This window comes from Helianthus annuus, chromosome 9 (assembly GCF_002127325.2).
Source record: "Helianthus annuus cultivar XRQ/B chromosome 9, HanXRQr2.0-SUNRISE, whole genome shotgun sequence".
In the NCBI taxonomy this organism is placed as follows: domain Eukaryota; kingdom Viridiplantae; phylum Streptophyta; class Magnoliopsida; order Asterales; family Asteraceae; genus Helianthus; species Helianthus annuus.
In genome coordinates, this window is record NC_035441.2 from 75,585,227 (window position 1) to 75,595,077 (window position 9,851).

Sequence of the window (9,851 nt, forward strand, 5' to 3'; positions counted from 1 at the left end):
ATATAAAAATAGTTAAAATTTTTGTTGTAATATGTTTTAGATGATTCTTTATTTAGTTATTTGTAAGCTCCGCTTGCGGTATGCACATATAATGTATATATGTGTGGACGCTCCTGTAACCAGATCTACCCCTTTGCCATTTGATTTTGGGTTTTTTCCCTATTGTATGCATTATATAATTTGGCATTTAGGCAACATCTTCTTTTGCTTTGCAGATCTGGTACGAAGAGGGAGAACTGTAAAGCATCCATCTTCCTCAAATTCAGGAGAAGGTTTTTTTTTTTTTTTTTAACATTTTTGCATCTGTTAACATAAATGTTAAATAATTGTATTGATTTTGGTTTTAAAATTTTCTAAACATTTCTGCATCTGTTATTTTGGTTTTAAATTTTAGTAGGGTAAAGATGGTGACTCCCGAAAGGTTATTCTGAAAGGAATGCGTTACAGAGAAGTTGAACGAAGAATTGTCTCACAACTTTTAACTCTAATGAATGGATTGAAATCCCATGCTCACATTATTGTTATGGGTGCAACCAACCGTCCCAATAGCATTGACCCGGCTCAGAGACGATTCAGCAGGTTTGACCGTGAAATCGATATCGGTGTTCCCGATGAAGTCGGTCGGCTCAAGGTGCTCCGATTCATACAAAGAATATGAAGCTGGCTGAAGATGTGGACTTGGAGAAGATTTCAAAAGATACACATGGATATGTCGGTGCTAACCTGGCGGCTTTGTGTATTGAGTCGGCACTTCAGTGTATTCGTGAGAATATGGATGTGATCGATTTAGAAGATGAGTCGATTGATGCTGAGATTCTTAATTCGATGGTGGTTACGAATGGGCATTTTTAAACCGCCCTTGGTACGAGTAACCCGTCTGCTCTTCGCGAAACGGTTGTCGAAGTTCCTAACGTTAGCTGGGAAGATATCGGGGCTCGAAAACGTTAAACGAGAGCTCCAAGAGGTATTATTCTTATTTATTTGTTTGATAATTTTTTATTTTTATAATTGATTGGTGATCTAAAATATATTAATCTGTCATGCAGACTGTGCAATATCTGGTTGAACACCCTGAAAAATTCGAGAAATTCAGTATGTCACCATCTAAAGGAGTTCTGTTTTACAGGCCACCTGGGTGTGGTAAAACGCTTCTAGCCAAGGCTATAGCCAATGAATGCCAAGCTAACTTCATCAGCAAGGGTCCAGAATTGCTAACCATGTGGTTCGGTGAAAGTGAAGCTAATGTTCGTGAGATCTTCGATAATGCCCGTGGGTCCGCCCCTTGTGTTCTGTTTTTCGATGAGCTCGACTCTATTGCTACCCAGGTCTGTATCATATATTATTCATAATAATATAGCGAATCCATTCAAAATAATTTACTTTTCACGAAATTTTACATTTTGTTGTTGACTTTAATGTTTTGCTTACAGAGAGGAAGTAGTCAAGGAGATGCAGGAGGTGCAGCTGATAGGGTGTTGAATCAACTTTTGACTGAAATGGACGGGATGTCAACTAAAAAGACGGTTTTCATTATCGGTGCAACTAATCGTCCTGACATCATCGATCCAGCTCTTTGTGAGTGCACTCTCGAGGGTCAACTATTTACATTATCATGTAAAATCACGCTACTAATTTACTTTGCTACATCTAGCGGTCATGAACTTTTGTTGTTGCCACACGTTTTTCTAATGTTGGATGCCTGCCACAACGAGCTACACCTTGGATACCAAAAAACAATGCTAAATGGACATATTTGCTTGGATGAAGATTGTATATGTTTATGAAAGTCGGCTTTCGTGGGAATATTGTAAAAATGAAAGTGGTCGTCGGTGGTGGTTGAATGTGACCCTATAAATATATTTTTCTCTTTTTTACACACTCACAATAACAATATAGAGGGTCGAATGTGACCCTATAAATATAGAGGTGTACTTTACATTCTTTATTTTGTTTTTCTATTATAGAGATTCAAATGTGATTGTATTTTTGTTGTTTCCTCTATTATTTTCTCTATATAATATAGAATAGAGGCTCCAATGAAAATGCTCTAAATATAGATGTCTACTTTACATTCTTGCTTTTGTATGTTTTTATGGCTCTTTACAACAAGAAAAAGTTAAAAAAAACCGAATTAAAAATTTATGGTGATGAAAAGGGAAAGATGATACTTTAGATGTGAAAAGTGTTATTTTTATACTTTTATTTGTGGTAAATTAAATTTTTCTACCCGGAAAATTTCCAGGTTATAACCTAGTATATATATATATTCATTTTAGAATAAAATTTTTATTTTGCAACACAAAGATTATGAAGAATCCACCATAAATTAAATAAGTTATTAACATAATTATCCGAACACAGTTGACATAATTATCAAAAATATGATTAACACAGATTAAGAAATTTGTCAGACTTTAATACAAACTGGAATTGAAATGGTAAATGAGGGATGTGGGAGGAGACATATAGTATATGTCTTGGTTTGCAATTTTTTTTAAACTAAAATCGGTAAAACAAAAATACAACATAACCTAACGAACACTAATAAATACATTATCGAACGTTCACGAACATAAAAGAACGAATGAAGCCTTTGTTCATGTTCGTTTGTTTAACTTAACGAATGAAATTTCTTGTTCGTGTTCATTCATTTATTAAACGAACAAATATAAATGAACTTCCAACCGAAATGTTTACTGAACGTTTAGTTCATTTGCAGCCGTAGTTGTACGGGTGAACATCAACACAAGTGGATGCGGGTTCCAAAAAGTTTAAATAGAGGAGATGATGTGTCACAGGGTGATTAGGTTTTCATCGTGTTCCGATCTAGCTAGGACCGGCGACGGTCCCTCACACTGCCTCCCTGGGGCTCGGCTCGGCAAAAGCGGCTCCCCACAGCCGGAGGAGACGTGCCTCCTTTCTCTCACAATAACCTATACATACATACATATATATACATAAAGTGGCTCATCCCCCACCCCTTAGGTCCATCCCCTCCAAACCGAACCTACGTGGCGCTGACGTGACGGCTCATCCCCTTAGGAATGAGGCTCTCCATACCCAGTAGCCTTGTTATCAAATAGCAAATGACCTGGTTTTTACAATTAACCCGTGTAATGAAAAGCAAGTAATAAATATGATTTTAACAATAGTATAATAATAATAATAATAATAACTAGTCTTACAAGTCAAGTAAATCCGATAACAATCCCATTTCGTAAAGTGCCCTCCTCGATCGATCCACCTTTGTTTTCCCCCTAAAATTCATCCATCCATCCACAAACCCCACCTTCTTTCTTTCTTTCTGATCATCTCCAAATTCCCAAACCCATTTGCCATTTCTTTCAATTCCCATGCTTCTACAATCGGCGCTAATTCTGTAAGTTTTTACACATTGCTTGCTTGCTATGGAGTCGATCTGGAGTCAAAATGTCGTCCCGGCTCCTTCCCGTTTTGCGTTCGCCGTTTACTTCGCTTTTGGTTCCTTTGCTACCAGATTTTTGCTCGATACATACGTATTTCGAGTAAGATTCACTTCACTCAATTTGGGTTTGTTTTTCTTGAATTGTTTCTACTTCAACTGTGAGTTGTTGTTGTTTCTGAATCTATAAGGCTTTGTTTAGTTCATTGATTATTATTATTATAGGTTCCTTCCTTCCCTGTTCTTGGAATTAAAAAGTCAGTTGTAGACCATGTTTAATTGATTGAAAGTAAACAGAAATTTTGTAGGTTGTGAGTATGGGGTTTGTTTGATTGATGTACACAATGTTGAAAGAATTGTTTTATGTGCCTACCTTACCTTGGTTTTAAAAAAACGCATCGCCGAGTGAGTCAAGATTGCCTTGGCTTTTAAATGTCTCGGAGTGCCTCTCGCTTCGACCATCTGGCAGTCCATTAATGTAACACTCAAGATTTGGCATATGGTATGGTTACACAATATCATCATAAGACTGTCAGCTATGTGTTGGCTATTAGGAATGACATGTAGTGACATACACTCTTTTCCTTATATGTTTTGTTTTGAACCAATACCAATGTGTGCATGGTGGTTTTAGATGTCCTGATATAAAAATAGTTTTTGGCCAGATGGATGGTGGATATTAGATTTATTTACCTTTTGAGATGTTTTCAGAGAGTGTCGATTTGGTTGATGAGCACTCCATTGAAGATGAATAAAGCTACAAATGCAAAGGTTGCAAAACTCACAGAATCCATGTGGAAGCTTACATATTACGCCACCCTTGAGTTTTGTCTTGTTGCAATTACTTATCAGGAGCCTTGGTTTAACGATATAACAGGCTATTTTCTAGGATGGCCTGATCAAGAGCTAAAGTGAGGAAAATATTACTTGTTTCTTCTTCTTCTTCAGTATTATGCAAGCAACGTAATTGTTGTTGATTATGTTGTGTTCAGGTTTTCTCTAGAGCTTGTGTATATGTGCCAATGTGGGTTCTACATCTATAGCATTGCTGCCCTCCTTTTGTGGGAAACTAGACGCAAAGATTTCTCCGTCATGATGTCTCATCATATAATCACTGTTTTCTTAATTGGCTTCTCCTACCTCACAAGGTATCCTCTTTTCCTTTCCTTTCTTGTTGACTTCATTTTTTGCAAACAATTGGGTTTGTATTTGTTGACGTGAAAGGCTAATCGTATATTGAAAATGACCACACAACTTCGAAGATGAAACACATTTAGTTTACAAAAACACCTTTTGCTACGTTTTTTTTCTTTTTTAATTATTGGTCAGTAATACATTTTCCTGCCAACCTTGCGATGACTGATTTTGAAGAGAAAGAAGGCACCTTCTGACCTGTCATAACTTCAAACCCTTTTACTTGATTCTTACAGATGTGAGTTTTTATTTTGAACAATTTGTTTTTCAAGTGAGACATTTACAAAATTACAAACCACAAATATGAAAAGTCTACGTTCTATAATTACATTTTAGCTCTTCCACAGCGACTATATATTGTTTATCAATATAATCTTATGTCAGAAGTTTATGGATCACTGAGAAACATTAAAAAATGGTATAATATTCGTTGTCATTTCTTTAGTTTAATCTTCAAAACGTTGCCATTTGTTTCATGTATGCTAGCTAGTTTCTATTTAGTAGGACTGTTAGTATGTGATGGGTACAGAAAACTATGTTTAATCATTCTAATAGATTCCATGTTTCTAATGTTCAAATTATAATAGTTCAGAGAAAAAAATATATAGTTTCTTGCTTTGTAAAAATAGTATCATATAAACCACAACAGTCTTGAGTTAAAGTAGGTCTCGTTGATTATAAGTTGTTTTATATCCATTAAATTTGTTGACAAAAGTTTGTGGAGGTTTTTAAGCATGTGTCTTTTGATAGGTTTTTTAGAATCGGAAGTGTAGTTCTTGCGGTGCATGATGCAAGTGATGTATTTCTTGAAGGAGCCAAGATATTCAAATACTCTGGTAAGGAGTTTGGTGCGAGTGTGCTGTTTGGAATGTTTGCTGTGTCGTGGCTTGTACTCAGACTCGTTATCTTTCCATTTTGGGTCATAAGAGCCACAAGGTTATCATCCTCTCTCTCTCTCCTGACTGCATGCATATAAATAATATTTCTTTTTCTTTTATTGTAATTCTTCTGGGTTGGTTGGATGTTACAGCATACATCTGCTAGATGCTTTGAGGCCGTCAGAAGCGTATGATATGAGCGTATACTATATTTTCAATACTTTGTTGTTGAATCTTCTCGTCTTCCATATCTATTGGTGGATTCTCATCTTCAACATGATTATGAGACAGCTTAAGAACAGAGGACAACTTGGTGAAGATATCCGATCAGGTAACTTCACCTCTTACACCATCATATCTGGCTTTTTTTGTTGCATACAAATCAATACACCAATATGATCGCTGTTTTATTAAACTAGTCATTGTTAGTTTACACAGGCGCGTTAGTTACAAAAGCATATAATAAAGGACCAAGACTTTTTGACATTTTATAGCCTTCCCTTAAAACTTGCATTATTAGTATAATGGTGGTAAATATGAAATTGTAAGATTATTGAATGGTTATACTTGATAATACTTTTTTGGTCGGGTAATATGATATTTACAAGTTTTCAGGGGTGTAAATTGCCCCAAAGATATAGTTGGAGACAGAATATATTGATAGATTTTACCGGTGAGATGTTCATAGCTGGTAAAATAGTTGAAAAAAAGTTATTGTCCTTGCGCGTTTTCTGGTTACATGTCTTAAAGTAAAATTATTATCGGTCACCACGTATTCATACAACATAATCATATCAGTTACAACATTGTATTTGAACTCTGTGTTTTTTTTTTTTAATGAAAAAGTTGCTAACCAATGGCTTGGGTTACAGATTCAGAGGATGATGATTAGTTTGGTGAAGGAAGGAAGGAAGGTTTTACAGTTTTATACAGCCCTGCATCAATCACTCACTATGTATGTACTTTGGTCTTTAAAAATAGGGTTGTATGTTTCCTGCTCAAGATTACTACTTCTTTTATTCTTTTTATCTCTGCTAATAGAAAAGGCCTATAAACTAGTTTCATTTCATTGTCATTTAAGATTGATTAATATAAAAAAGTTAGCTTTTAAGCTAAAATTGAAACGGGTCGAACAAGTCTTAATATTTTTAATCATATTGGTAAAGGAATCTACAACATTTATAAAGGAATCTAAGAAATGATTGGCGTGGCATCGGACTCAGAAACCCGATATTGAAACCGAGCAGAATTTGGATAACGGATTTGAATTCGATATAAACCACTCCATGTAACCCATCAAATTTTGCATCCTCTCATGTATGACAGTTGATGTTTGTCGTTTTAATTACTAAGAAAATCACATATATGATTGGGACCCATTTAATTCACCTAAAATGGAAGATGGCTATTTGTATCCTTTTCTAATGAGGAATTGTGTTATTCAAAAAAATATAATATGTATGATGTTAACTGTTCTTATCTCTAGTATTGGTGATCATTGTCAAGTGTGGGATATCATTTAAGTATTTCTAGTGAGGAATTGTGTTATTCAAAATAATATAATATATATGATGTTAACTGTTCTTATCTTTTGTTACTTTTTTTTGCCACTCTTGAATATGAAGGTTAGCTGATGCAAAAAAAAAAAAAAAAGGATCAGTAATTTATAATGGTTTATATTTTTAAGCCTAATTTTGAATAGGGTGGTGAGTTGAATTGCATAAGGCTTTTAGTTAATTGTTTCAACGTGTTGAATAGGTCCACTACGGATTAATCAAATTTAAGCCGGTATAATCTAATCCCTTGCTTACTGTAATAAATCTTTCCGATATGTATTATAAAATAGTATAGATACTTATCTCTTTGTTGCCACACTCGCTTCCTACAAAAGAAAACACCATGCGGACTCTCAGTCAATCTGTTTCAGGTAAGTCAATTTTAGCCCACAGTTCGATTTGGTTCCATTAGGCAAAATGCGGCGTTCCTGTGTACCAAATAATTAAAGCCAAAGTTATTAAAAACAATTCAATAACTAAATGATATTTATAGATTGGGTTATTTTCGGTTACTTCAGTTAGCTCTTTGGAGCAAACACAAATTAACCTCAAATGGCTAATCAAGAAACCAAACCGTCGGCTTTTGAATTGGGTAGCTCACCCCCCATTTAAATAACTGAATGAACATGAAAACATAAATCAAACCATCAGCTTTTACAAAACTATAATTTGACCCTTCATTGCAAACAAATTACCATTCTTTCACAAAATGCTAAAAAAAGATAAAACTTTAGAATAGTGCAAGAACTACGATAGGTGTAACGCTATATGTTTAATTTTGCATCTACAATTCAACTATAATCTTTTTAGAATTTTCACCAAACGGACATCAACAACAACAACAACAATCATGTATTACACGCTACCTGTTTATGAAAAATCTACGTTTTCGGACAAACAGATGTCCTTTTAGCCTGCCCGCCTATTTTATCACGTCTACTAATAAGACTTTGAGTTTACCTATAAATAGAAGGACGAACTGACCGCACTTACCTATAAGAATAATGAAAGCAACAACAAATAATTTGATGACCATATAAGCCAAAATCCATCCAGTAAAGCCCAACCCAGAACCGAGATGTTTTAGAGTCAACAGTTGACCTTAAAACCGCTGGTAAAATTCTTTGTGATCATATACATTTACTTCATTGATCTCATCTTGCTGATGAAATTCAGTCTGTTTAGAAAACCAAAAAAACATATAAAATAAAGATTCAATCAAATAAATCATAAAGTGATAGTTAACTGAAATAAGAACCTAAGAGGAAGTAATTCTTCAGAAGGATAAGATCAACCTGAGTACCGAGCTGCTTATTCATAGCTTCCTTCTACATATTAGACGCATATGCAGATTGCATATGATCCCACACAGTCATAATTGAAGCAACCTGCAACATGACTAATGTTCATTAGAACACTCAAAATTTGAGAATCGAGTGATGTATTAAAATCAATAGTTTAACATTTAACGGAATCTAATACCATATTAGCATCCAAAGGTGGTGGATATTCATCACTAACAGTGTCTATCCGACTAAATATCAAATTATGATTGAAAGTTCCGGATTCGGTGTGTTTAGACGGAAGTTTGGATAAGATAAAGCTAGGTAGAAATCTTGTAAGAATAATCAAAAGTAGAAAGCTTCCATTAATCTCGAAAGAGCATACATCATTTTACAAGCCGGAGATAAATTTTAAGCATGACCGCACACCAGCGAGTGGCCACACACCGGCGAGTGGCCGCATACTCTTGAGTAGGCCGCACACTTGCTGGTGGGCCGCACACTTGCTGGTGGGCCGCACACTCACATTGGGCCATAGGATTAATTTGGGCCGCACACTTTAATGGACTATTTGAGTTTCACACTTAGAATAAATGTATGGGGTTGTTTAAACTACTGTTCACAGAATTATGTTTGTATTATAAGTTCCAATTTAGCCCGCATGTTGCTATGAGATACGTGATGCTTATGTGCTAAGTGTCAAATACGTGTACTGACACTTACGTGATGTTAACTATTATCTGCATAAGAATCTGATTTAAACTCGGTAACCATAATAGGACGTGGTTGACCAACCTTAAAACAAGTAAATAACCTGTCGAGCAAAACAAAGGTGAGTTCACACACTTTACTAAAAGCATGTATTCTCGGTGGTTGGGAACGGAACGAACAACACTTTCCCTGGTTTGGGATATGGTTAAATGCTATTTATATTTCATGAACAAGCGTACTAAACAAAACTCTATCACGGAAGTCCCCACTTACTATACCGATTAGTCGCCGGAGCCTGGCGAATGGGATATTAGTTGATAGCGCTATTAGATTTCACCAACCTCACACCGTGCCTGAATAGGATCGGGCGTGAACTAATAGGCCTTGGCAAACCGTCAATGACGATAGACATTGACAAACAGGGCAACAACGATACAACAGGTCGCAAGTGTTCGGTATTACAGAGTTTAGTAGCTTACATATGGGGTAGCTCCCCATGGCATGATATAAATGAGTAGTTTAACAACACACGTTTTTGGAATTAAAACTAGATAAACTGTGAACTCACCAACTTTATGTTGACACCCTACTGCATTCTTTACAGGTACTCTCGAGAGCTTGCAGCGGGGAGTGTAGTGGTTGCTTGACCCATGTTGGGTTTCTTAAATAATATTATTGAACTTTTAAACTATTGGTTGAACTATTAAACTTATGCTTCCGCTGTTAACTTTAACTATTACTTTTGAACTATGGACTTTGGACTTTAGTCACTAATCGTATTGGTTGTGATTAACATTTTTCTATTATC

General features: G+C 35.5%; 2 protein-coding genes across 2 annotated transcripts; both read left to right on the forward strand.

The window, feature by feature from the left end:
* Nucleotides 1–673: 673 nt before the first annotated feature.
* On the forward strand, nucleotides 674–1,784 carry LOC110875913 (cell division cycle protein 48 homolog). Its single transcript, XM_035976954.1, has 3 exons — nucleotides 674–964; nucleotides 1,047–1,325; nucleotides 1,431–1,784. The coding sequence occupies exons 1-3, from the start codon at nucleotides 794–796 to the stop codon at nucleotides 1,782–1,784; spliced, it is 804 nt and encodes a 267-aa protein (XP_035832847.1). The 5' UTR covers nucleotides 674–793.
* Nucleotides 1,785–3,195: 1,411 nt separating this feature from the next.
* LOC110877970 (LAG1 longevity assurance homolog 2) lies at nucleotides 3,196–6,560 on the forward strand. The gene is made up of 6 exons (XM_022126210.2): nucleotides 3,196–3,524; nucleotides 4,133–4,332; nucleotides 4,414–4,569; nucleotides 5,366–5,551; nucleotides 5,646–5,824; nucleotides 6,366–6,560. The coding sequence occupies exons 1-6, from the start codon at nucleotides 3,408–3,410 to the stop codon at nucleotides 6,383–6,385; spliced, it is 858 nt and encodes a 285-aa protein (XP_021981902.1). The 5' UTR covers nucleotides 3,196–3,407; the 3' UTR covers nucleotides 6,386–6,560.
* Nucleotides 6,561–9,851: the final 3,291 nt, after the last annotated feature.